Source organism: Panthera onca, chromosome B2 (genome assembly GCF_046562875.1).
Source record: "Panthera onca isolate mPanOnc1 chromosome B2, mPanOnc1 haplotype 2, whole genome shotgun sequence".
Lineage (NCBI taxonomy): Eukaryota > Metazoa > Chordata > Mammalia > Carnivora > Felidae > Panthera > Panthera onca.
Genome location: NC_138343.1, coordinates 127,697,765 through 127,725,409, shown reverse-complemented (window position 1 = coordinate 127,725,409; position 27,645 = coordinate 127,697,765). Strand labels below are relative to the sequence as shown.

Genomic DNA, 27,645 nt, shown 5'->3' with positions numbered 1-27,645 from the left:
AGATAGTAATTAGGGTAAAGGTCTTGGATAGCATAATTCTAATACATTTTTCCTCTTTACTTTGTATTTCTAATCTATGTTCTTGCAAGCCCACCAAAATCCAAGGTACTTTGGAGATCAACTTTTGCAAAATATAAAATGCAAATGGACCCAGCAAACTACATATGTATTTCAGCTTAATTTAATAAACATTAAAAACACACACCTGTTACGTGGCTAGCAATATGCTATCACCTATGAAAATGATGAGCATATACATAACCTTTAATATTAACCTCATTCAGTAGAAAAGCCATACACATGTGAAATTAAAAAAAAAAAACAGCATAATATAATGTGTCCAGTTTATGTGGGCATTTTATTGCTATCGTGTTAAGGAAGATGATCCATTAGCTCTAATTTGGCAGTAACGGTTTTATTTCAAATTTTTCAGGTAAACATATTATCTTTTGAGTTAAAAGAGTTTCATGACATATCTGTTAGCTCTGAACAGTGAATTCGTTGTAGGAAGGCTACATGGTTGTAATCACTTAATATCCATCATTGATTGAGCTTTATTCAGGACGATGAAACAGGAAAATCAGGAAAATACTGCAGTGCTCTATAGGTCTTTCTTTTGCTCCTAGAGTATTCAAACTCTATTTTGTTTTGTTATTTTCTCAATGCACTGTGACCAGACACTATCCATATTAATATTAAAGTATATTTAATGTGAATATCAAATATTTTATTCTAATTACATCCTGAATTTACAAAAATCATTTAAATGAATTCAGAATGAAAGTAAGTCAAGCCAACCAGAAGATGTCATTTGAAAGATTCAAAAGATTTTGGAGTTTGTCTGAAATAATTCATCATCCAATTATTTATAAATGTTTAAAGTAAATCCTTGATCAATAAGGTTTGAGACTTCAGAACATTGTTTGGTTATGACCTTGAAATAAACTAGCTTTTCAAAAACATCAAATAAAAATATTTGAATGAGATGACTTAGGGAATATACTTGTAAAAGCTACTCTAAGGGCAAACACCACTTATTAATTTATTTAATGTAAATTAGCCAAGGATTTGCATTCCCTGTAAGGTTGTTCTAAATCTTTTAAATTTTACTCAGATCTTCATCTGGATACTACCTCTCTTAGGTGAAATGAGCCTCTAACTATTTTAACTGATAAAAATCAGGAAACTCAACAAACTTTCCTTACTATCGGTCTGGTTATCACCCCCCCCCCCCCCCCCCCCCCGCCTTGTCTCATGTAATAATCATTTTTCCACCTTCAAAGGACACCGTCTCTTCCCTTTGCCAAGGTCAACTCTCTCCCTGTAGTTCTCAATCTCTCACCTCTGGAACCCTTCCACAAACACATCCACCCTCTTCTGCCTTCCTTTTCACCTTCAACTAATTGTATTCCATTCATAAATGAGAAACAAAACTCCATGAGACACCTGTCCCTTATGTTTGTACAGTTGAGCCTTGAACAACATGGGATTAGGGGTGCCTACCTCCATGCAGCTGACAACCACCATAAGCTCACTCCCCGAAAACCTAACTGCTAATAGCAGATTGTTGGCCAGAAACCTAACTGATACATAAACAATCAATGTACACATAGTTTGTAAATGTATTCTTACAATAAAGTAAGCTGGAGAAAAGAAAACATTATTAAAATTACAAGGAAGAGAAAACACATTTGCAGTATTTATACAAATAACCCATGCGTATGTGGATCTGTGTTCAAACCCATCTTGTTCAAGGGTCAACTGTACTCCTTCACATAAGACCACCCCTTCTTCTCCCCCCTTCTGCCACATTTCTTGATACAAGCAGCTTTTGTTTCATGGAAGACTTACTTTGTTTCTTAGCTCCTTTAACCCTGTGGCATCTGGAACAACTGGGGACCTCACCCCCTTTTTAAAAATGTTTATGTTGGGGAGACTGCAAGTGGAGGGGGGCCAGAGAGAAGGGGACAGAGAATGGGAAGCAGGCTCTGTGCTGACGGCAGCGAGCTGACGTGGGGCTCGAACTCACAAACCAGATCATGACCTGAGCTGAAGTCGGCTGCTCAACCGACTGAGCCACCCATGCACCTCTCACCACCATTCTAAGTACAGTGGGCTGATGCCTGGTAAAGGTGGGCTTGTGTTGCTTTGGAAGCCTTGTGGAAGGTGTCATCACTCCCTTAAGACCTGTGGGCCAACACACCATTCCTTGAATTCCCTTGCTCTTCTGACAAGTTCTCCAAAGGCCTCTTCACTGTTCTTCCTGGGTCCAGGCCCTGTGCCTTCTAATTGGCTTTCTACACTCACCGTCCTAAAGTCACCTTGCAGTGAGGATTCAGCTCCTTCCCTGCCTAGAGCCTGTAGGTCTCCCTTGTGTCTGCCCCAGACACCCAGTCTTACCTTGTGAGCTGGACTCAGCCTCTTGATGATTCCACACAGCTCCCCACCCCACAGTCAAGCCAACCTCAGCTGTGTTGCACTCACTGCCATGGACTTTCCATGCCTGGAATGACTTTCCTTACTGTCAGGAGAAGCCTACCAGAATCTCTTGGAACTTCAAAGACCAAAACGTCACTGACATATTGCTGGTCCAGAGCTTCTATCTGAAGTTCTGGAAGCTTTCACTGCAATCTCATGACATGCATCCCATCCTTGGAATGCCTGCCTTCATTAAGGTGCAGGTTCTTTGAAGAAGGCCACAAGGCACTCTGATGTAGAATAGTGAACCCAAAGTCCAATGGACTTAGGTCTGAACCCACTCTTACCTCCCATGTGGCCACAGCAGGCTACTCACCATCTTTAATCAACAATTTCCCCTAATGGAAGATTAGAACAACAATACTCCCTTAGAGAATACTACTGAAAATTAGAAGAGGGAGTAAAGAAGTATTTGGTATCCAAACGTGTTTATAAATTTGATTTTTTTCCTACCAAGTCCAAATTACCCACGTTGGGCTGAAGCTGCTTGGGGTAATAAAGCACATCATGTTTTTTTCCCATTTTTTGTTTTGACAGGCTATAGAATATAAATGCAAACATTTGAATATTTCACATTTATTCTTATTTTTCTCTAGGGAAACAGAAAAAGAAAACTGTTACTTTAAGTATTCTCCCTTAAAATGAAGAGGGAGGGTGGGAAGAAGAAAGGAAGGGAGAGGGAAGAAGGGCAGAGGGAGAAAAGGAGGAAGCTTGTGAGGAGGGAGGGTGAGAGAGTGAAAAGAGAGATCTTAAATGCCTTTATAGGAGAAAAGTAGAATTTTATTCAATTGAAAACCGAAACGCTTCCAAAACACTGTGTGTGTAAAGCCCAATTCCTCCACATTTCACAATGTTACAAACACAGGCCAGCCTGCGAATCAAATCAGTGTTTCCCGTCTGCTTGCTGTGGCTACTCCCTGGGCTTTCCGAAGTGGCCTGCTTCTATATTACTGTAGATGAATCTTAAGAAACCACTTGTCAGTTTTCTTACCACGGCTTGGCCGGGAGTTGTGAACATTGGCTCAGAAGACCTGATTTCACGGTGACCGGCCAACACGCCTCACAACTTAGCACTGAGTAGGGCTGTGAGCCAAATTGGCCTTGGCCCTCTGCAGAAAAGAGTTATCCGAAATAACCACAGTAAAGGGATGTGGGGAGGTTCTGTTCTAATCATGCAAGTGAAGCTGGCTAAATTCTGTCATTTTCTAAGATTCCCACAATGAAAGCAGCAACTATAAATGTGAAAAAAAACACCTCAGGACCTAACTTCACATAATATTACTGACTGGGTTCTCTTTTTCAAGATGCTGAAGACACCCTCAGAAAGGAACCAACATTATTTCTCATCCTCCAAAGCTTGGCTTCACATCAATCGTTTTAAGAAAATTCAAGAACTTCCACATGCATTAATCCCCAGTGAACTGGATCTTTGTAATATATTCATTCTCAGTGTTTTGGCAAAGTAGCATCATGTCACTGGTTTAATTGGTGGCGGGTTATTTTCCGGCTGTCAAATGATCTTTTCCTATTTAAGAGTCAGAAATCAAAATGCTTACTCATAAAGGAATTGAATAATTTGGAACATGAACAACATAAGTATTTATTTGAAAAACACTTTCCATTTAATTAAAATGGCAAATCAGCTATAGTAGCTTCTTACTACTAATTCTAATTTGCACTCACAGTCATGTTTATTCATCATATTCAAAGATATTGCTCCAGAAAACGATTTCACAAAGTATTCAGAAAAACATATGTATACATACAGTCTCTCCCAAAGAAAGTTAATTATAAAAATAACAAATCCAGGCAATATAAAGCTAAGATATGAAACGAGCTGGCATTTATAAACACAAATAAATAAATATGTACAAAAGAGTCTATGCCAATGATGGACAAAGAAAAGCTTTACGATGCAGGGAACAATGATAAGAATAGACGATGATATCTGAGGACCCTAGATGAACACAATGCAGTTAAAAAAAAAAAAAAGAAAAATAATTAAAAACAAAAACAGGGGAGCTGAATTGATATTATTCTCAAGGTTAGGCTAACCTAAATTTTGGCTACACAGCTAAATTCCTGCAATTCTGTTCTGAGGCAACCCAACGAAGGTGCAAAGCCCATGCACGGAATGGAGCGTAGAATTTGGCTCAGTCTTAAATCCACCTGCAAATGCTTTTACTCAGCTGTTTCTTCATCTCTCCTTACCTGATTACTGGAAATTTCTAACTCAGAGTTGACATCGTTGTCAAATATGAAAAAAAAGAAAACATTTTCCCAGATCTGAATGAATATGAGTAGAAATCAAAGCCACTTTGGAAGCTATCTCTCAGTTACTATTAATTAAATAGGAGTTTTGGGATAGAAATATCATAGTAGAAAGCTAATGAAATTCTATCACGAATCTCTAAGGCTTGGGGAAAAGTGTATGAATATTCAGTGACTATTTATGATTGATTTTCATCTACATGTAACCTCTGCCAGAATAAGCAGCCTGTTAATAATATGCCTATAGAAAAGGATTTGGCTCTACTGTAGTGAATCTTAGTGACCTTAAGATTTATTATCCTTTCCTACTATACACACTCCTCCCTTGTGAAAGCCAAGCCAGGGAATGCTCATGTCTCCTAGGGCAATGTTCCATGCTGCTGCAAAATGAAATGGTAATAAAACCCCACACCATATTATCTTACCATCCAGTCAAGTCTGGCAAATAGCTTTATGACTAAAGATCAACAAAAGGTGAGAGGCCCCTCAGATGCTGTACAGCCTGACAACTCTCCTAGGTCTAAGACTGAGAGCCACCTGTATTTTGAGCAGAGAGAAAGGCTCTCAAGTGCTCAGTCCTGGCTTCTGCCTTTAAGTAGATTGGTGGTGCCAGAATGTCTTCTCTCCTGGTCACTTAGGCTGATGTCTCCCAGAACCTGATACTTCACAGATAACTCAGAGCAAATATAAAGGTACAATATGTACTGAGACCAATTTCTAAGGACCTAGATACAACTCTATCACTTAAAAACAATTTAAATATCGTCTCCAACACATTCACTAGCAAGCATATTACTTAGGGTAGTTTGAAAATTAAGAAAACTGCTTAATATACATGCCTTGCATGCAGAAACCTAATTCATAAAAAACACACCATCTATCTTGCCAGATCTGCTCTGGCTCTTAGAATCAGAGGACTTATGTACAAATGGTTTTTAGACTAGCAATTGCAGACCCACGTGCTTATAAATTATTTTGATTATGACAAGTTACCCATATGCCTCAGTTTATATTCTCTGGAACAAAGCACTTGAAAAGGAAGAGGCTTTCTAATTGTGCAAATGGAAATGTCTTAGTCTCTAGGGCAAGAACAGGACCATAGAGTCTCAATGATTATATTTCCTAAAAGGGAGAGACTATTATACACAATATGCTTAATGGAAATTCTTGTTCCTCCCATAAGTCTGTGGGTTCAAACGACAGTAGGGGAGAAAAACCAGAGGTCTAAGGGATTCATTCTTCAACAAGTAGTGGGAAGTCTACATTAATGGAAAATCAACATTATACTTGATTCAAATGTATGGGATTAAATTCTAATTAATGATGACGCTTAAGCCTCGTGTCTTGCGTAGGATAAGTGAAATAGTAGAAATTTACAGGGTCTCATATTAACTGGGTCAAAATTTTGGAAATTCTTTCTTAAGCATATTAATGTCCTGAAGGTTAAGCATTTGGTAGAATAAGAAAGAATTCCTTCCCAATCTTTGGATCAGACATGAAGTATTCTTTTGTATCTGTAGTTGAAATGTTACTGAAAATGTAGAAATGCTACTGCATTCATAGAAACTAGCACCAGAACTTAGTTATGACTAGTTGTATGTTTCTCACTGTTGAGAAAGATGATGTAGCCAATGGCCATATCCAAAACCTAAAAGTGGGGTGTTTATGAGCCATAAACTACACTTTCCTAGCTCTGCCCCTCCCTTGTCTGCTAACTTTAATGTCCCCTGGCTCCCCGAGTTCTGATGAGTCTGATCCAATTATATATTTAAAAAATTCATATCCCCTGTACCTACTGGGTCATGTTACTCTCAGTACTAAAGTTTTAGTGATGGTGGAAATGCCCCCATGGAAGAAATACACTGAAAGACAGATTTTAAAATTTTACAAAAGCTTTCTTAACAAAATCCGTTCCTCCTATATGAACATGCAGTTACCTAGGTCATAGCACGTTCACAAGTGCCAGTCATAGCTTCCACAGCTTGCAGATTTTCACATTTCTGTAGACAGATTCTTCTTTATTCTACTAAACACATTAAAACTTTGTGCTGTGGCTGAAGGTGTCTGACATGATAATATTTTTATAGAAGTTATCTGAATGAGCATTGCAATAACCCTTGACTTTATCAATGACCTGGTGGACGGGGATGATTGATGTTTGTTCTCCATCGGCATGGGTCAATTTGGACAAGGACTTGTTCATGGAAGCATTGTCTGAAAGAAATGATACAAAGAGTTAGGCTACAAGATGAGTGGGTGACATGCCTAAGGGCCACCAGACTGGACACTATTTTGCACATTAAAGAAATACATAAAGGAAATGAAGCTCTGTTTCTTTCTTAGGTTAGGTAACAGGCACCTCCAAAATTTTATGCTTTTCATCTTCAAAGTGCATTCCCATGCATGAATGAATGCTAATTTGCCTTCTAGTAATTTGTGTTGGAATTTGTTTCAAGAAATATTACCGTAAGTGGTATTTTTCAGAGCCAATGAATAGAATAATTAGAAAATTGCTACAAAAATATACTTGGCAAATAACTCAAAAAAAGCAGGGACAGATTATATAACAAATAAAAGATGCCAAAACATCTATGGAAGAAATGTTTGATGTCCAAGATATGATTTCCAAATAATACAGGGAGGGAGAAATGGGAAGGTGACCATGAGTTGATAGGCACAAGGGGATTCATCATACTGTCCTCTCTAGTTTTTATATACGTTTGACACTTTTCATAAAGGAAGTTTTTATAAAATATAATTTAAAGGATTTGGGGGAATAAAGTGAATGAAAATAAACATGAAAGGGTATTTTATTAACTATGCCATAGTCTCAGGATGATGTTATTGCTGATGGCAATAATATCAAAATAATTGATAGTAATAAAGGACTGCTAAATACATTTCTGCTCTGAATTTCTCAAATTAATTCATTAATTTATGTATAAGTTTTTATTTAAATTCCAGTTAATTAACATACAGTGTAATAGTGGTTTCAGGTGTACAGTTCAGTGATTCAACACTCAATATCATATACAATTTAAATATTATTTCTCTAGACCCAAAACCTTTCTAAAATTGGTTCAGATAGACTCTGAAATTCACATAAGCTCTATTATTTATAAATACATATGGCTGTTTTCATTTACCCTGTAAGTACCTTCTTGTAAGTATCTACACTCCTCCCCTTCCCAGCACATTTTGGAGAAAAATTCTACTCAAAAATTAACCACAGAGATTTCACACCAAATGAAGGAGCAAATGTGACCTTTTACAAAGCATTCAGTTCTCTACATTGTATCTTCTCTATTCACTGCAGAAGAAGCTAAAACTCTATGATGAAAAACTGCCTCAAGGAATCATGGCTCCAAATCTGGAATGTTCATTGCAGGCATGTTTATGCTTTGAGTAAGCTGCACCCAGTATGTGACACAACATTAAAAATCCATCAGTAATTGATAAAAGCCATCATCACTGTATCTGTTGTCTTTGGAAATGACTCAAATTGTTTAACTGTTGTCCTATGTTAAAACAGACACTAAATAAAATGAAGACTAAAAGAGGAAATGTTGTGTTCATCCCATACTAAAGGAAGAAAGAGAGAATAGATGGCTCATGAAGCACGGCAGAATGATCACATACCAGGACTGGTGAGAAAAAGGTTTAGGGAGTCATTGTAGAAGGGCCCCTCCCCATTTAGCTCTCAGCAAGCTGATTGATTCTGTGTTTCTTTCAGTTCATATATTCACTAGCCATTGGTTTTCTGTTGGGGATTTTTCTATTGATTTAGATATCAGTAACAAATAATTTGTGCTTAACGTTTTTAGAAAACCACACATACTCAAAGAAGCTTCAAGGATACACTCATTTTGCTTCAGTGACAACTTTCAGTGGCTTGACACCTTTCAGATATTTTGATTAGGTCCCTTCCAAATATGTGACCCAATTTTCTGGGTCTTCATAGTGAATAAAGTAAAACTCTGAGCAAGGGCTATATTTCAGTATATATGCTATTCCCAATCCTCTGGTTAGATATTACATCAGTAACAATAGAGATTTTGGTTGTAGCTGCAAGTTTGAAAACCAGGGGCTAGGGAAATGAACTATTATTTGACCTAGGCTGAAATGTCAAGCAGACAAAAATCTTCAAAAAGCAGGCTTGGAACTGACAATTTCTCTATTATGACTTCTATGAATGTACCATGACATATCCAGTAATTCATAAGAGCAATGGAAGAGTAAAGAGTTTCTATAACAAACTTCTATAACAAACTTCTCAAGTACTGCTTTTCTTCCCCCCACTATTCTACCTTATATGTGATCCCTTAACTCCAGAGCATGGTACATTTCCTAGAAGGAGCAGCTTGCAGACACCCCCATGCAGAGAAGAGCCAGCACAGCCACAACCATTTGAAATTTCAGAAATTCCAGCTCAGTGCAGGACTGTCATTGTGCTAGCCGAGAAGTATCACAAAGAACAAGCAATTTTGCTGGCGCAGCAAGAGTCTTAGTTTAATCCATGCAAACATTCTTTTATTACCTTGCAAAAAATTCATGCATTCAAAAAGTAATAGAAGTTTACCTGAATGATCCACTTTTGCTGAAGGAATGCTCTTAGAAGACATTATCTACACCATAAACATATGAATTTCTAGATCAATTCCAAGAAATAAATTAACTAGATATCCATGATGATATGCAGTGACTTTTTGCATACTCTGAGTGACCCAAGTACACCAGCAGTCCTACTGAGAAATGGCTATGTAGCTAAAGGTCATTCATACATCAGTTGATTGGAAACCATCAATTACTATATCGCAGAAGTAATGTCATATAGCTGACTATATCTTTATGCTAGATGACAAGAACTCATTTAACCCCAAGGGTTTGTTATGGGAAACAGAAAAACATTAATACATTCCTTAAAAAACATACGTAACATTTTAAAATAGCAAAGTTTTTCTTTGGTACCTCAATTTCTGAATTTCCTTTTATCTTTTAGTCAGTTTTATCCATGATCCTTAAATACTTCTAAATATTTCATTACTACTTCCAAAATGTCCCCTGTTCCAAATGATCTATCTGTCATCATCTCTCCCCTGGTGACATTTTTCTAGCTATTCTCACATGTGTTAAGAGGACAACAATTTGATTGGTCAAATCCCTATTCATTCATAACTGATATAGAATACACACTATTTGCCTTTTCGAAGTGTAGGCAAAATGAGTATCTATTTTTTTCTTATAAATTAGATTGTTTTCTTAATTTCTCTGCCACCTTATTATTAGTGTATAGAAAATGCAATAGATTCCTGAATATTAGCTTTGTATCCTATAACTTTACTGAATTCATTTATCACTTATAGTAATCTTGATAGAGTCTTTAGGGTTTTCCATATATAATATCATGTCATCTACAAATAATGAAAGTTTTTCTTCTTTCTTACTAACTTGGATGCCTTTTCTTTTTCTTGTCTTATTGCTATGGCTAGGACTTCCAATACTATGTTGAATAAAAGTGGTAAGAGTGGACATCCTTGTCTTGTTCCTGATCTTAGAGGAAAAGGTCTGTTTTCACCACTGAGTATGATGTTAGCTGTGGGATTTTCATATATGGCTTTTATTATGTTGAGATATGTTCCTCTAAAACCTACTTTGTTTTTATCATGAATTGGTGTTGTATTCTGTCAAATTCTTTTTCTGCATCCATTGAAATGATCATATATGTATCTAATTTTAAGGTTGACTAAATAAAGTAAAAAATTCATTCATTATAAGTAAAATGTATTTTGTGCCAGGAAACTACCAATTAGGTAGAATAACCTATCTCAGACTATATACCTGTCACCAAATTTCTTACAGAGGTATTTAAAGAAGGATACACAGACCTCTTAATTGAGGTAGACTGTTTGCGTACAGGACTCAGAGGCTGTATCTTATTCTGGAAGAGAGTCCACAGCTTTTATTTGATTCTCAGAAATGTCCTTTGCTCTAAGAAACTTTGAAAACTGCTGGCCTAACCTGTTCCAAGTTTTTAGATCTTTAAGAATTTTGGAATTAACAAACTCTCTAACCACTCAAACATTTTTCCATAATGCTATCTTAAATCTCAGGCAGTGGCCATTCCAGTGGCAAGGTACACAGATCGTGGTGCAAGCAGGGACATGTGGAAGGATTCAAATGTATATGCAGGTCATTTGAAATTTAAGTGTTTGCAATGTGAACATTTACATATACACTGCACATCATACTATTTGCAAAATACCAAATATTACTCTCTTCAGTGCCATTTGCCTCTGCTTATGTTTAATAACTAAACAAATTCAGAGTTAAAAAGTTATTTCTATTATCCTTTTAGAAGCATCTTTAATGAGGAAAGTGTTGGGTGCTAAGTGGTGACAGCTGTTTGCTTGAGGTATATTTAGTATTTCAAAGTGGAAATTCTTCTATTTTCCTTAGAACTATTAAAAGATTGCAACATTTCACACCATTTGCTGGCTATCAAGTACTGCAAGAGAGTCTTTATTTCCACACTGTCTTCAGGATTGGTCATACACATGCTCAGTGTTACAACCTGTGGTCACTGTAAATATCAAGTAGTACCAGGAGATGAACAAAGATGGTGTTTCTCACCATCCTGTATCACTTTCCAAATATTATGTTCTCTATCATATTTATTCAGTGACTTACATAGCATCTTCCAATAACACATCCAATGGTTAAGGAATTGATTCTCAAATGTAACGTACATCCTGGATGGTGTTTCCACATGTTCCTATGTCAACGTGCCAATTAACTTTCATAGTAAGTTATGAAACATGAAATATGCTTTCTTGTGAGTAATTACAACTCAATTTCTATATTTTTAAAGTAAAAACATAACTTTTAAACTCAGATACCATATTTTAAAAAGAAAACTAAGCTTTGAATCAAATGAAGCAAATAATATTCAGAGGCAATAATATGGCTATGTGGATTCAATTTTGGTTGTAAAGGTTTAAAAAAAAAGACAAAATCTTCACAAAAGTGCCGGATAAGGTCTTCAAATACATTTTGATTTTCATAAATCTAACATAAGCACCCTCACGGGCACTGTGATCTATCAATCTTCATGATATGGCAATTGCAATAAAAATATGATGAGAAATGTACCAGAGAACATCTTTCCCACCGCCAGAATAACTCACCAGTGTGGCTATTCCTTTTGAAGTAGGTGGTAGAGCTGGATTTAGATTTGGATGTAAGGTATGTTGAGTTGGACCCAATGGAGCTTGAGGACAAAGATTTTCCTAGATTATCAGAACTTTTCTTGATGATATTGGTAGCTGTCTTGCTCCAGTCTGAAAGAAATAATATCTCTTCATGAACCTGCTTTAGGGGGAATATGTCCTGTGAAGAATCATCACCACATTAAGAAATTTATCCAAGGCCTCCCATTTTCTTATATGCTAGCAATGGCTCAGAGGAGAGGCTGGCATATGAACAATAATAAACTGAAGTAAGTTTCTTAATTTGACCCGTTGCGCGTATTGTTTAAAATCTGACTTTAATTTTGTAAGGGTGAGAAGCAATCACTGCCAAAAAAAGTAATACTATTCTTCAAGTATTTTTTTTTATAATAAGAAAAATCTCTTTGCCTAATAATGTGATTGAGGACCTCAAAAACATGGAAAGGTGCACATGTTATAGTGGAACCCCTGGATGTCGGAGTTGTTAAAGTAGACACAGAGCCCTGGGCAACTCACACCTGGCTGGAATTCATGCTTCTCTGCAGAACAGAAGGGTGAGGCCCAGAGCCCTCAGATCTCCTACAGTCCTAATGTTCTAAGACTCCAACTAAGCATCTTCACATCCTCCACCTTTACAATTTTCTGCCATCGGGACTGGGTTGTTCTGACAATGGAAGACCAAATGAGAAAGGTTTCTGATTGACCTCAGGTATAAAACCGATTGCCAACATGCCCCTTTACCTGAGTTGTCTGCTAACCGAAATCTACCACAGCAGAGATGACGCCTCCACTGTTTCTGGACATTCTCCTTCATAGCACAGTGGAAAATAAATATAAATAAGCCTGCAACAAAAAACAATGCAAACATTTAAGCCAAAAGATACATTTTTAAAGATAAATCTTGTAAAACACATAGATTCACTTGAAGTTGTTTTTTGTTTGTTTTTACATCTGAGTCACTAAGAAACAAAGATCCTAAGGAATCTTGAAGTATGTACTAGATGGTTTAATCCTTTAGAACAGAACGTAAAGGTTCAGTTAAAACTAGAATAATAACACGGAGCTGCTTCTGCCTTTGCTGTTCTTTTAAGCAATTATTATGACTTAACCTGAAGATTAAGCGAAATGCACAGTATTCAGTATAAGAGGCATTTAATATTTCCCTTATACTTGTTTCAAAATTATTTGAAAGTACTTCATAAAACTTAGAGAAAAGAGAAAATGAAAAATATCCATAAGTTCTTCATCTATTGTAATTTGTGTATTCTCAGCTGTTTTATATATGCATATTATTGTAAGTTTGGGCCACAGAAAAATGGTATTTTTGCATGTAAAAAATGGCGAAAAATCAGCAAGTTCGGGTGGCTCCACTGGCCTGCTTTAATTTCTCAACATTTTAATACAGAAATATTTCTGTATTGTGAAACAGTCTTCATATTTATAGGTATTCCCCGAACCCATCAAAAATGAACCGGATCACTAACCGGCTTTCGAAGCCAACCACTTTCAACTTTCTAAGGAGTTTGCTTCTGCATTTTCACCCCCTAATTGATTTCTCCTTCATTTCCTCTATACTTGGTTTTCCCATTGCTTACCAGCATATTCTAGTAACTCTCTGTAAAAATCAAACACAAAATGGTCCTCCTTTAACCCCCAATCTTCTTTCGGCTTCAACTTTTTCATTCCTAGTTCCAAAGCTTCTTAAATGGTTAACTTTTGCTATCTCCACTTCTTCTCAATTCTTCTCTTCTCAACTCACTCCAAACAGGCTACTACCCACAGCTACAAAGCCACTGCTCTTGTAAAGGTCAGCACAACCCCAGCATCACTAACTTATTTTTTGTTCCCATTTGAGTAGACCCCTCAACAGCACTCAGCACGATTGACTATTCTCTCCTTCCTGATACTGTTTTCTCTTAGGTATCTTCCTTATTTACTTCCTGGTCTCCTTAGCAGGTTCCCCAGTTTTACCTGTAAATGTAGACATGTCCATGACTTAGTTCCTGTTTTCTATCTTTTCTATGGCTGTAGAGTCCCAGTAGGTTCTCATCTCCTCTGGGCATGTTGTCTGCATGCCATATGCTAATTTTTACACCTGCTCCCAATCCCTTTTCTTGTCACCACCACCTCCACCAGGATGCCAACCCATGCTGCTTACAGGACACCTTCACTGGCTGTATCTCTACTTAGCAGCATCTCAAACCACTAATGTTCTACACAGACATCCTCTTCATCACTACCCTCACACCAATATCTCAGGCTCATTCCTACCCAAAACTACTTCACAGGCTCTTCTTTCAAATCTTTCCAGTACTGCTCCCTGCTGCTCAGGTGTCAGATCAATTGCTAACTCCTCAAAGAGGGCATCATCAACTGATTGTTTCCTTTTCCTTTTCCTTTTATGTTTTAACCTCTAGTCACACCCTTGCACATACTTTTCTCATGGCCCTTATCAGTACCTGATATTCTTGTATTCCTCATTTATTTATTCATTTGTTTTCTTGGTTGTCTCCTGTTGGTAGATAATAAGCTCCACGAGCAGAGGGATAGGTGTCACTTAGTGCTGTGGTGGCCATTCCCAGAAGGATATCAGGGACTAAGCAGGAACTCTATGAATGTTTGTTGAATGAATAGTATGATTAACTGCTCATCTATTTTACATGAGTTGGCTGAATACTTATACGTATATTTGTACGTGTTAAATGTATTTGGGGATGGGGGATGAAACGCAGGAGTAGAACACTAATTAAGGATCCATAGACTATAATGAAAATATGTTTACGGCAAAAGTTTCTAAAAAGTATGCAAGTCAGATGCACAGGTACTGCCTTAGTAATGTACCATATGAAGCAGAACATCTACGTAAGGGAGGGTCTTTTAGAGGATGTGGGGCTTGAACTGAACTTGAAGAAAGCTTTGGGTGGGGAGGAGGGGAAGTGTCTAAGAAGGGTGATTCATTCAGTGACCCTTACGCACTGCCAAACAGGAGGAACTGTTTCAGGAGCTGGATATTCACAAGTCAACAAGGTAGACGATTACTGCTTTCATGAAGTGAAATGTTTAGCATGGAATGGTATAAAAGTAAAAATATGACAGTACATTTAAGGGACATTGACTTATCTGTTCTTTTTTAATGTGTTGTATTCATCAAGAAAACTGTAAATTACACTGTAGTGTGTACAATCAGAAAAGTTGGGAAAAGTACTGAAAGTGCTCTTTTTTTTTTTTTTTTTTAACGTTTATTTATTTTTGAGACAGAGAGAGACAGAGCATGAACGGGGGAGGGGCAGAGAGAGAGGGAGACACAGAACCGGAAGCAGGCTCCAGGCTCTGAGCCATCAGCCCAGAGCCTGACGCGGGGCTCGAACTCACGGACCGCGAGATCGTGACCTGAGCCGAAGTTGGATGCTTAACCGACTGAGCCACCCAGGCGCCCCGAAAGTGCTCTCTTTTGATGTATATAGTGAAAGTTGCAAAATATGTCTAAAGTTAGGCTTGTCTGTTTTTATGGTTTAATATCATAACTCAAGATGGCTCAAAATCTTATTATAGAATACATTACATCATGAACTATTAGAAGAGGAGCCTACTGGATGGGCCCGGACTGCAGTGAAGGACCACGGCTGATTCTCTTCCTCTGGGATTGATTTCTTGTTTGGTCATCAGTGAGTGCCTGACACTTAGGAGGTGCTCTATAACTTCCTACTGAAATTACTGGTCACCGATTTCAAATGGACAAGTAGCCTATTAAAAAACTCCTGGGAGGGGCGCCTGGGTGGCTCAGTCAGTTGAGTGTCTGACTTCGGCTCAGGTCATGATCTCGCGGTCTGTGAGTTCGAGCCCCGCGTTGGGCTCTGGGCTGACAGCTCAGAGCCTGGAGCCTGCTTCGGATTCTGTGTCTCCCTCTCTCTCTGCCCCTCCCCCACTCATGCTCTGTCTCTTGCTCTCTGTCAAAACTAAATAAACATTAAAAAAAAAAAAAAAAACTCCTGGGAAATGCAAATGCATTTATCTATGAGGGGTATGAACAGATGTACAACGACCTAAATGAAGTAATACTGGGCATCAGTAATATTACCATTTTATTATTTTTTATGATTGTATCTTTTATATATATTTATATAAAACTATTATTTTTATTACTAATACCTTCTTTTTAAAAATGTTTATTTATATATTTTGAGAGAGAGGGAGAGAGAGAATCCCAACCAGCTTCTGCACTGTCAGATGTCATGAAAACTGAGATCATGATCTGAGCTGAAACCAAGAGTCAAACACGTAACCAAATGAGCCACGTAGGTACTCCGTTACTACTTTATTCTTAATAAAGTAATCAGTGAAGGAAATATATCCTAGTGACCTAGTTGTTTGTCTGGAATGATATCAGAGAGGGTAGGGAAGTTCTAATTGTATTTTTTTTTAACTTTTTATAAATTTTTGAGACAGTGCAAGTGTGACTGAGGGAGAGGCAGAGAGAGAGAGGGAGAGAGAAAATCCCAAACAGGCTCCGTGCTGTCAGCACAGAGCCTAAGGCAGGGCTCAAACCCCTGAACCATGAGACCATGACCGGAGTTGAAACCAAGAGTCGGACGCTCAACCAGCTGAGCCACCCAGGCGCTCTGGGAAGTTCTAACTTTAAAAGAAAGCTCTAATAAATATGAACCAAATTCCAGTCATTCTGACCACAAACGAACAGGCACCCACACAGCTCCTGAAGGTCCTGTGCTATGGACAGGAGGGTGCCAGTCTGCTTGGGCAGGAGGAGCTAAAGAGAGGAGACCTGCCTGCAGACTGGCCTGGCCCAGGCACGACAAATCTCGGAGCAGGGGGAGGATTTTCTTCCACACTTGAAACCCTCAGAGTCGGTACCTGCAGGCAATCCACCTTCCTGGGGAGCAGGGGGTAGACATCACTGGGTTTGGATCTCACCTTCACACTGACTGATGAAATCGGGTGGCTTTTCAAAGCCTTCCCGCACCTACAACTCCAATTCCCTATGCAGTTTGCTAATACACAGAATCCCTTTAAAAAGTAAACATGCCTTTTACTATCACTGGTAGTGTGAATAGTCAAGGTGTATAAGTGATACAAACTGGTTAACAGCTCTTTTTAAGTTTCCGAGAGGTGGTGGCAGTTTCTGAGTAAAGGGAGCAAGAGGCATGGATGCCTGAGGAAAGGTGAACACAAGTGACAGATGCAGGGGCCCCTGCCTCGGTTTACTCTATTTTTGTTAACTGGGGCAGAATCTGTAGGTTTCGTATTTTTGACACACAGCTGAAAATACAGGTAACTATGTGTTCTCCATGTGTTCTTTAACAATTGTTTAGCAAAGTCACATATTAGGGCTGGAAGAGATTATAAACTTCAGTTAGAAACTTTCTTTCCCAAGCATCTCTGGCGACAGGGCCTCCCACTGAGTAAATGATTTTCATTCGTTGAGAGCAGAAGGTGAAAGCTGCCAGATGTTGCTTCCCTTGCGTTACACTCAGCAAATTTTATAAATGTCGTATCTACTGGAGGAAAAAAAAAACTTCAGAGGTTATGTCTGGTGTTTCGAGGACACCGGGAGAGAACTAATTCTTGGATTCGCTTTGTCACCCTTACTGGGATGCTAACGTGAATTATTTTGAGGGTCTGATGCTGACCAGAGTCACAGAGGAAGAGGTTAAAGATAAGATAAAACTGGCTTAATAAAACAATTTTTCAGATTGCGCAGTGCTGTTCTAAATTATAATTATACGGCATTAGATGACATTGCCTATTTTTAAGCATCTGCATTTGCCAGTAAATATACAGGCATCCAATAAATTCAAGAGACACTGGAATACAAATTAGATTCAAAATCCGAACATCTCCTCTAAACTGCTGTGATAGCAGTCACTGAAATGCTCCGTCCCCCACTATGAATTGTGATGCTACGAGACAAAATTAGATGACAGGCATGAGAAATTCGAATTCTTAGGACTTAATATATTTTTAAATGGCAAAGTATTATGCTCATTCTTTAGCCTTGAGATACGTTTCCATTTTAAATCGGAACAGGGTTCTCGTAATAGGTTATTTTACTAGTCATAGTAACTAGACCTTTTCATGTGAATTTAAATTAGTCTGACAATAAATATTATACCCAAATTCTTACAGGACAAACCATCCCTTCTACAGTTCAACTGTGGGAAATGTGGTAGGTATGTACATCTGGAAGAACGCACATACTCGGTATGGAAAGAAATTCTAAACACTTCAGAGAGGAGGAGGAGAAATGTGGCAGGAGAGCCAAGGGAATCTGGAGGCCAAAGTGAGAAAACAGAGGGCTATTCCCTCCTCAATTCTGAGGGTTGGTGTTTTTTTTTTTTTTTTTTTTTTTTTTTTTTTTTGATCTATTTATAGATCTTGGTGCCAGAAGCACAACTAAAATCATAAAACTTTAGGCTTCTACACTGACATCCAAGGGAATCTGTTTGATTTCTCTTCCCGGTCTATGCTCTCTTTTCTAGCAAATATTTTCCCTTTGAGGATATTCCTATCAACCACACAGCATCTCAAAGAGTATCTCCACACCACCTGGAAAAATATGCTCTTCTAGCTTTCTGGGAAGGGTTTTAAGCTGTGACCAGGGACCAGGATAATTGGCCTTTATTCTTCACGCTGACTTATAGCTTTATTTAACTGACCAGGGAGTAGGGGACAATGTCCATAAAAGTTGGAAGCTGAAATGGCTGAAAAGATTTGAATCAGAATTAAAGCCTTTACTTCATCTTGACAGGTTAGTGCTAGTTCCATGAGACCTTCATATCTCACAAAACAGAGCTCATGATGGTCAATCCCTCTTTGGGTGTATTTTAGCCTGAAAAACCACTGCTCTAATGAATCCATGCCAAAGTTCCTTAGCAATAGTTTCTTAAGCTTGATAACTGCCTTGATTCTTTAATTTACTCACATGGATTTAGATCCCATGCTGGAACAAGAAGAAAAACAAAAACTTGAACCAATTTTAAATGAAGAGATATCTAACCCATTCTCTACCCACCCATCCCCCCTCACCCTTATTTTCCTTTTACTACCATCTTTCACTAATTAGAGGTATCTGATCACTAAAAAAACAAAAATTTAGGGGCTCCTGGGTGGCTCAGCGGGTTAAGCGTCTGACTTTGACTCAGGTCACAATCTCACGGTTCATGGGTTTGTGCCCTGTGTCGGGCTCTGTGCTGACAGCTCTGGGCCTGGAGCCTGCTTTGGATTCTGTGTCTCCTTCTCTCTCTGCTCTTCCCCTCTCTTTCTCTCTCTCTCAAAAATAAATGAATAAACATTAAAAAAATTTTTTTTTAAATTTAGACCACTATGCAAATTCAAGATGTCTTACTTCTCAGCAACTTTTGAAATTTTCTTATTTAAAATAAATGACTTTTTCAATCCTGACAGAGGATGGCGTCCCAAGGGTGTGGGAGGGTGGGACTGCCCTTGGGCATTGTCAAGGAGGAAAAGGTAAGGAACTCCACCTCCTCAGATCCCCCCAGGGAAGCACACCACAGGCCAAAGCTGAGTCAGCAAATACGGTGCAGTGACACCTCTAAGAACCATCTAAACTTGGAGTGAGAAACATTCTGAAAACTCTCATCGGATTTGGAGGATGCCTGGGTGGCTCAGTCTGGTGAGCGTCCAGCTCTTGATTTCGGCTCAGGTCACGATCCCAGGGTCATGGGATTGAGCTCCGAGTCAGGTTCTACATTGAGCATGGAGTATGCTTAGGGTTCTCTCTCTCTCTCTCTCTCTCTCTCTCTCTCTCTCTCTCTCTCCCACCCTCCCTCCCTCTCTGTTCCTCTGCTCTCTACCTCCCCCCCCCCACCCCCACTCCTGCTCTTTAGAAAAAAAAAAAGTGGATCTGGTTTTTGATATCTAGTCCTTTCATTGACCTGAGAACACCTTCAAGCAGAATGTTGGAAAAAAATAATAATAATAAACTTCCTTCTAAGTACTGGCGCTATATTCGCTGCAGATGTTATGATCTGTGTTTAACCTTGGTCTTTAAAAAAGCTATTTAACTATGTATTTAGAAAAAAAAAACTCTGAGTCTCAATATTTTGGCTAGGAATTTGGCCCCCACATGGGACTCATTCTCTTTGGCTGATTCTGGCAAAGACTGTGGCTCTCTGAGGCAGATGTAAAATGAGTAGCCAAAGGGATGTTCTCAGATCTTTAGCCTGATTATCAAAAGTTGAAAAAAAAATAATTGCCAAGGAACAGTTCCCCTTGGATATAAAAATGAAATCTGTACAGTACAATTCAGGACAGCACATATTGCCATTCTTCTGCGGCTCTAAAAGGTCATTTTCGAGAAGCCGTGGTGGAGGGAAAAAAAAAGCAAACCAAAACCAAAACCTCAGGTCCTCTGCTCCTAATGAGTGCTTTATTAACTAAAAGCAACTGACACTTGGAGCAAGACTGTCATCAACAAATTCCGACCAATGGCCTCAGTTAACTTTTTCTTACTCTGGATAATAAAGATCCAGAGTCACAATTAGGGGGAAGATTGCAGATGTAGGTAAGTTCAGGGATGCAGGGTAGACTCAGTGCGGGTAGTAATGAAGAGTGAATGGTATCTTAGGTCCACAGGCACAAGTGGTTCTGGAGTTTTGATGGGAAAATCAATCAAGAATTAATCAAACCACGTGTGGGCAAAAAAGGATGCATATTCTAGATAACTGCTTTTCGATACCAATGGTCTAGATTACCTCTAAGTCCCCCAGCAAGCCTGAGTCCATGTCTCTGAACAGCTCATATATTCTGTTGTCACATAGACATAGCCAGCTGGCTGCGGGGCTGGGTTTATGGCTCTCTTTGGGAACCTCCTGAATCCTGCTTTCATACTACCAAGATGCCCTTTAGAAAATTATTTCTCTGTGGCAGAAAATGCCGTGCCAAAAGATGAGTAATTTATTTCCTTGCAGTGTGTAACGTCTCAGCCAACATGATGTCGTCTCAGATGTTAGGGTTTAAAGGTGGTTCCTCTATTTACCTTGGCACCGATTTCCTAATGTTGCACATGTGATTACAGCACAGTTTAACAGTCAGGAGGCTCCTGACCCTTAATTTAATTTTCTTAGCTTACCAATAAGGTTAAAATAATACTAATAAATATATGTCCCTAAATTGTTTTTTTTTTTTTCTGAATAAGGGTAAGAGTAAATTACCATTTACTCATTAAACATGTAATTACAATTGGATTTTCTCAATGGATACAGATACTCACTAGAAACTTTGAAACAAAAAACTGAAAGGGCAGTGATTTGTTTTATTTTTCTTATGCTTTATCCCCTAATATGTAATATGCTATGTTATAAATATTACGTTGTCGATTCCAACTGATCTTAGGGGAGTCGTGAACTCTTCTGAGCCTGTTTCTTCATCTATAAAATGGAGACAATACCCTCTTTCTTGGGTACAGACTTTCTACGCTTGTTTTAAGAATTACATCAAATCATGGATGTTGTGTGAGAGTTTTTTTGTAAGCCACAATGCAACTGTGAAAATATAAATTATTTCTGTTGCTCTGGGTATCTTCATATTTTCAAATTAATGGCAAACATTATCTCTGAGTAGACTGATAATAACCTTGTGTGTTCACAACGGCAGCTTCTATTTTCAGAATTATAAAAGATGGGCTGATTGTGCCCGAGACCAGCAATCAGTATTGTTGAATTCACATGCTTGGAAAAGGAAAATTGAAGACCAAGTTCTTGTTATGGACTAATTACAGATCTTGATAAACTTGCCAGGAGTGTTAAACTTCCCTATGTGTTGAAAAAACCTAATCTAGTTGATAGTATCAAATATTTTGGTATAGTTAATGAAAAAAACATACAGTCTGAATATTGTTTATCACTTAAATTTTTTTTTTAAATTTTTTGAGAGACAGAGCACAAATAGGGGAGGGGCAGACAGAGAGAAAGAGGACCCCAAGCAGGCTCCGCACTGTCAGTGCAGAGCCCAACATGGGACTCAAACTCACAAACTATGAGATGGTGACCTAAGCCTAAATCAGGAATCAGCTTCTTAGCTGACTGAGCCACCCAGGCGCCCCATTGTTTACCACTTAAATTTTTTTTTTTATTTTGTTTTTGAGAGAGATGCGCATATGCAAACTGGGGGAGGGACAAAGCAGAGGGAGAGGGGTAGAGAGAATCTTAAGCAGACTCCATGCCCAGTGCAGAGCCCAATGTGAGGCTTGATCTCAGGACTGTGAGATCATGATCTGAGCTGAAATCAAGAGTTGGATGCTCACCCGACTGAGCCACCCAGGAACCTCTATCGCTTTTATTATAAGCAACTATGTGCACTTATTTAATCAGAGACAATAATCTAATCCTACAAGTATGTCAATATAGTTAAGAGACAGAGGTGCCCAAGGGGACTCTGGCCAAGACCTTCTCAACAATCAGGGAACTGCCTTTTACTTCTTTAAAATGCGTTACGTTGTATTTCCTGAAGTGTAGGCTAATGTTCCCAGGCATGTGAATTATGATATGCTTTTGTCAAACATCTGCTCCCTTTTAAACAGCAATTTGTACACCATACCATTTTCTCAAGTTGTATTCTTCAGAAAAAAATTAAAATTTCAAATGCAGTGATCTGCCAGTTTATCTGGTGAAAGCAGCGAAGACAGTAAGAACAGATATGCAACCCCACCATGGCAAGAGAAGACCCAGTTATCTTTTCATCTTAAGAGAAAAAAAAATCAGTGGGCTGATTAAAATATAACTTACTCAAGCGAAGAAGAAAAAATAAAAAGAACAAAGCAATGTACTGTGAAAAATTAGAAAATAATAGACTTAGGCTTAAGCTGGATTCAACTCATGATTTCATTTGCTTATTCAAGTAGGTAAAATTTAAGCTATGACACACAGATTATAATAATTCTCTGACACCATTTTTGGCAGTTAAGTTGTATGGCTGTAAATGTACATAAAAAATTAAAAATGCATATAATAACAAAAATACCTATTAACATTGACCCTTAAAATAAAATATAAAAATAAAGCATGTATAACCTTTTAATATGTAGGCTATGTAAATTTATGTAAGCACCCATATGATCATACATGTATATGTGTGTTTGGGCACCCTCACATCCATACATGCATTTATTTCCAAGAGTCCTGAAAGATAAAACGGATTTTTAGCATGGTTGAACCAAAGTTTTGAAGACATGCACAAAAATGGAAGGAAACCTGTTCGCCAAAGCCACTCATGTGACACAGATGCCCTGATCTGACTACAGACCCAGCTTGGACACCTGCCATTCCTGCACACAGCATCTCTAGAACGCTAAAAGGTGAGGGGTCCGATTTTCAGATGTTTCATTACAAGCTACATCTGAGATTAAAATCTGTTTGGCATAAACTTAATTTTCATAATATTGCATTACACTCTGCATCTCTGGCCACTGCTAAGTCTAATAATAATAGGCTTCAGTTAGCTAGAATATCGCATTAAGCAAGAAGACCACTCACCCTGACCATTCTAAAAAAATTTAAAAAAAATTTTTTTTAAGTTTATCTATTTATTTTGAGAGAGACAGAGAGAGCACAAGTGGAGGAGGGGGCAAGAGAAAGGGAGAGACAGAGAATCCCAAGCAGGCTCCGTACTGTCAGCGTGGAGGTCAATGTGGGGCTCGAACTCACAAAACCGTGAGATCGTGACCTGAGCCTAAACCAAGAGTCAGACACTTAACTGACTGAGCCACTCAGGCACCCAAGAGTTTACTTTAATGAGCAAACCAGTGATGAGTGTCCTGGGGCAGCATACTTCCAAAATTTCTCTTGACTCCATTCATGTATTTCCAGCTCCGCCATCCCCACTGCAGTCTAAAATACTTCACTGCCTTGTCTCACCCGGACCATTGGAATAGCCTCTTCTCTGCTTGCCATACAGCCACTGCTGGGCCATTCTAATCCCTTCTCCATAGGTCCAGCTTCATTTTATACAATGCACATCTGATCATGTCATTCCATACCTAAAAGATTTCAAAGACTTTCCACTGGTCTTAGAAAGATCAAAATACAGGGCCTTATGGTCCAGCCCCAGGCTCCCTTTTGTGCCATGCACATCACTCTGTCACTCTACGGCTCATTCTTGGTTCTCTGGTTATAGGAACTTTCTTTTAATTCCTGGGGCATACGCTATAATCACTAATGATAGCAGATTTTTTGCACACGGAGTGTCCTCCACCCGGAATCATCTCTTCTCCGTTTCTACATCCACCTCCACCTCGTTCATCCCTGCCGGTCCTTCAGATTCCAGCTTAGACACCACGGCTTTTGTCATGTGCTCCCAACACCACCAGCTACATTTCATATGGTGGCTATCTGATTAATGTCGGTCTTTCCTACTAGAATAGAAACTCCGTGAAACAAGTGGGATCGTGTCAAGGTTTTTGTTTGTCTGTTTTTGGTTTTGTTTTTTTTTTGCCAGAATAAAAAAAAAAAAATATCAGAAAGAATAAAAAAGACAAAGTAGTTTGCCTAAGTACTACCTGAGTTCACTGAATTGTTTCTCTAGACTGCCTAGGTTCTATATGCATCTTTGAATAAAGCATATGCTTTCAACAACAGCCAAGCCTCTCTTAGACGGTTCAGAAAGTGACTCAAATAAAAACCATCAAGCGATTTTCTGTAGCGTCCTGACAAGTTTTTGTACAGACCTGGCCAGTAAGCAATTGTTGGTGGGCTCGTGTGCTCTGGACCACTGTGTTTTAATGTAAGTTTCCTTTTCAGGAAGTGTTTTTAATGTCCCTGGGATGTGCAGAAATCTGTTCTGATTTTATGTAATTTTAACATCAGTCTTAAAAGTTAGCGATTCATGCAGAGCTGTGACTTGATGATGGTTTAGAACATTTTTCCCTCCTGACAGGAGACCTATCCTGGGAAAAATAAAACATCCCGATTCTCATTAATGGAAACAGAGCTGAACAGACAACTGTAGCTGTTGAAGGTTACTGAAACTGCCAGGAAATTCTAAAAGCAAAAACAAGGTTGGGCTGGCAGATTAATGGGCCCGAAACATAAAACCATGGAATTTCTAATGTTAATGGACATTTCTGTCAATATTTATCTAGGCACTTTAAGTTGTATATTATAGAAGAGATTAACTAGGGGAATGCTCACTTTACAAAGCTAGATCCTAATGAAGATGTGTTCATAATGCTACCTATCCAGTTTCCATCTTTAGGAGGGGTGCTTCAGGCTTATTATTCTATTTACTAAAGATAATGAGCCCACATATTTCCTCTATTATGGGACAGTGAACCTGAATAAAATTTGCTGAACTAATTAATGCCTCTTTATGCCAGAAGAGTCTCAGGTTGGATTTAAGCCATCTCCAAAGCTGCTCCCCCCTTTCTTCATCCAGCAATCCATTTATTCATTTAACAAACAATCACTGAGCACCTGCTTCATGACAGATTTTTTTTTTTTTTTTCAAGAGCTCACGAGCTGGTGGGAAAACTAGGAGGCAGAGCGAAGTATCGATACGATACGGTAGTACAATACGAAACGGTAAACACTCCCCTGCTGGTAAATATCAGCTTTTCTTAGAACGCACCTGTAGGGGAGAAGCTGCCCAGACATCTCGTTTGGGGAGTCTGATGAGCAAGCCTGCATCCTCCCATGCTGTCCACCCCAGCTCAGATCAGCGCCGCTCTCCTTAGCCCTCCTTCCCCCCATACCTACCAGGGCATGGCCAGGTGCTGCTGCTAAGCCTGTAGTACTGCCCTACTCAAAAATCCCAAGCTTTGCCACCCCCTTCCTTTTGTAGTGTGGGCCTCACCATGCTTCTAAACATCAGGGAGCTTATCAATGACCCAAGGGACATCCAATATCTTAAAGAATGTCACTCAGCTTTCAAAAAATATGACTTATATTTACTTAAGTTTAAACGCTGAAGTCCTCATAGAGTATACTCGGGTATGTGTTATGGAATCAGAAGCATGACAGGAAGCTCCTTGAAGGAAGCCTTTGACTTCTGTACAAAGAAGGCCATTGGCAAATGTTTGCAAAATTGTTGAACTAACTGCTCTATCTCATAAGAAAATGAGCATTTCTGAACTAGAATATTGGTATTTATTTTGAAATCCAAGGAGCCAAGGAATCAAGGTGAATTGCTCTGTCCCTGCATAGATTCTACAAATTCTTCGGGGCCATGTTACATCCACATGGATACTAAGTGAAACTGTGAAGAAGATAAAGTTGTCTGCGCCTCCCTTTAAACACCCCACTTAGTCATATAATCATGTAGATTTATTGAGTGCTTACTATCCGTCAGGCACTGTTCCAAGTGGTTGGGATACACATCACCGCAAAAAAGTCAACATCCTTTTAATGAGTGCCCTGTACCTGGGACTGTGTTCATCATGGAACAATGCAGTGGACACTTAGCACGGCATCGGCCCCACAGAGAAACTGCTTGCAAACACGATAACATTAGAATGCAGATATCACCAAGGTACCATATACCTTACCTTGTAATGAATTGAAGATGGAGAAGAGGTACATAAAAGGGACATTTAAGGGTCCCCAGGCAAAGAAAGCAAAACCCCACGTCATGCCCAGCAGAAACGTCAGGCTGACCACACTGCGCAAGTTCCTTAAAACCTCTTCACGCAGGGTCCGGTTGCTTCTTTTGCCGTTTCTCCCGCAGATTTGCACCATGACCACGATGAACATGGCAACATTCAGGAAAAACATGACTCCAAAATACCCAGCACAGGTCACATAAAATATGACTGGATCCTGAATCCAACAGCTTAGAGAAGAAGAAAGAAGAAAGAAAAAGATTTATTACCATGTTCTGTTTATCTAAGACTTCTCCTGGCTTAGTTTGGACTTCTGCAGATTTCACAGCTGGGCCTTTCTCGGTGTCTTTAGACAGTCACTTCATTTTCTCGGGCCGCAGTTTCTTTTTTGATGTTTACATGGTTTTTTATTTGTTTGTCTGTGTTTTTTTTTTTGGCGGGGGGGTTGTTTTAGATAGCCATCATCTTAATATCTAGTTATTTAAATCAACAGTTAAAAAAGAAAATGAAGTAGCATCTTGAATTCTGACTTTGTGTGAAGACACTCTTGGCTCCCCCAAAACCATGCCTAACCCCCCTTTCTCTTATGTGACTACATTCGGAGAGTGGGAAATTTAAGTACTCATTTTCTCAATCGCTTTTGCACTTAAGTGGTGGCCATGTGGACATTTGTTCTACAAAATGATATGGAAGCAAAATCTGCTACGGGAATTTTGGGAGAGCTATTCTCAATAAACTGAATTGGCAAGGCCCTCCTTTGTTCTTTCTGCTTCCAACATGAATGCAAGGTCTGCAGCTGCAGCTCTCCCTTTACATCTCTGAGGGAAAGGCCAAGATCACTGCAGAATCGCTGGCCCTGACATTTTCAGCCATGAAACCGATGCTGGCTGTTGCCTACTTCTACATCTCTTGTCATATGGAAAGAGCCAGTTCCTACTTAAGACACACACGATCATGGATTCCATTACTGCTGCAGAATAATTCCTATTAACATAATTAGCCTAGTTGAGGCAAGACCTTACTGGAGAACTGTGATATTCCCACAGGGACGCTTCTCATGAACAGTTAAAAAGTTTACACCAATTACATCTTTATGAGATGAGG

At 38.9% G+C, this 27,645-nt stretch overlaps 1 protein-coding gene across 4 annotated transcripts in view; it reads right to left on the bottom strand.

Annotated features, from left to right (window-relative positions):
• Positions 1-4,053: 4,053 nt before the first annotated feature.
• ADGRG6 (adhesion G protein-coupled receptor G6) overlaps positions 4,054-27,645 on the bottom strand; it is a 142,685-nt gene continuing 119,093 nt past the window's right edge. For 3 of the 4 annotated variants that reach the window (XM_078447392.1, XM_078447394.1, XM_078447393.1), the window contains 4 exons: positions 26,488-26,771; positions 12,717-12,818; positions 11,934-12,086; positions 4,054-6,963 (listed from right to left, as the gene is read on the bottom strand). In XM_078447392.1, the coding sequence (XP_078303518.1) occupies positions 6,785-6,963; positions 11,934-12,086; positions 12,717-12,818; positions 26,488-26,771 (718 nt within the window). In that variant the 3' untranslated portion in view covers positions 4,054-6,784. Of the gene's footprint in view, positions 6,964-9,328; positions 9,375-11,933; positions 12,087-12,716; positions 12,819-26,487; positions 26,772-27,645 lie in introns of all 4 variants that reach the window. The other variant, XM_078447395.1, reaches the window with a different exon arrangement.